This window comes from Emiliania huxleyi, assembly GCF_000372725.1.
Source record: "Emiliania huxleyi CCMP1516 chromosome Unknown EMIHUscaffold_15, whole genome shotgun sequence".
Taxonomy (NCBI): Eukaryota; Haptophyta; order Isochrysidales; family Noelaerhabdaceae; genus Emiliania; species Emiliania huxleyi.
The window spans coordinates 954,568-955,429 of NW_005201092.1; the positions used below are offsets into that span (position 1 = coordinate 954,568).

At 75.5% G+C, this 862-nt stretch overlaps 1 protein-coding gene across 1 annotated transcript in view; it reads left to right on the forward strand.

Moving 5' to 3' along the window:
* EMIHUDRAFT_202104 (hypothetical protein) overlaps positions 1–862 on the forward strand; it is a gene marked incomplete at both ends in the record, with an annotated part of 6,588 nt that overhangs the window by 2,153 nt on the left and 3,573 nt on the right. Inside the window, one exon of the mRNA XM_005786717.1 lies at positions 527–764. Coding sequence (XP_005786774.1) covers positions 527–764 — 238 coding nt within the window. The remainder of the gene's footprint in view (positions 1–526; positions 765–862) is intronic.

Sequence of the window (862 nt, forward strand, 5' to 3'; positions counted from 1 at the left end):
CGCCTCCTCCGCCGTCGCCGCCGCCGTCGCCGCCGCCCTCGCCTCCTCCGCCCTCGCCTCCTCCGCCGTCGCCGCCGCCTTCGCCGCCGCCGCCGTCGCCGTCGCCGTCGCCGCCGCCCTCGCCTCCTCCGCCGTCGCCGCCGCCCTCTCCGCCGCCCTCGCCTCCTCCGCCGTCGCCTTTGACGCCGCCGTCGCCGCCGCCGCTCGCAAACGCACCTGCGAACCCACCGCCCTCGCCGCCGCCGCCCTCGCCACCCGCGCCCTCGCCGCCGGCGCCCTCGCCACCCGTGCCCGCACCACCACCGCCATCGCCACCGCCACCATCTCCGTCGCCCGCGCTGCCGCCGCCCTCGCCACCGCCGCCCTCGGCGTCGCTGCCGCCGCCCTTTGCGCCCGTCTCGTACGCAACCACGTCGACGGTCGCCTTCGACGTCACCACCGCCGCCTCCATCCCGCTCTCGACGCTCTTCTCGTCGCTGGAGGCGGCGGTGGGAGCGACCGGGGTGGAGGTCGTGATCGAGAAGAGCTCGAGCGTCACTGCGACCGTCCCGGCGGGCGTCACGAAGGTGCAGTACAAGGATGCGCTCAGGGACAACATTTGCGGGAGCAAGCCGGTGGACAAGTGCAACGTATTGGAGGGGAGCCGGCGGCGGTTGGTCGACGGCGTCGAGACGGCACACGGGCGTGCGCTGCAGATCAGCGCGAGCTTCAATGTGATCGAGAGCCTCAACGCGACGGACACGGGCGGCCTCGGCGCCCCCACCGTCGATGCGAGCGCGATGAGCTCCTCGCTGAGCGCCACCACCGGCACGACGGTCACGGTGACGCCGCCGGCAGTGGCGGTGGCGGCGGTGGCCGCGCA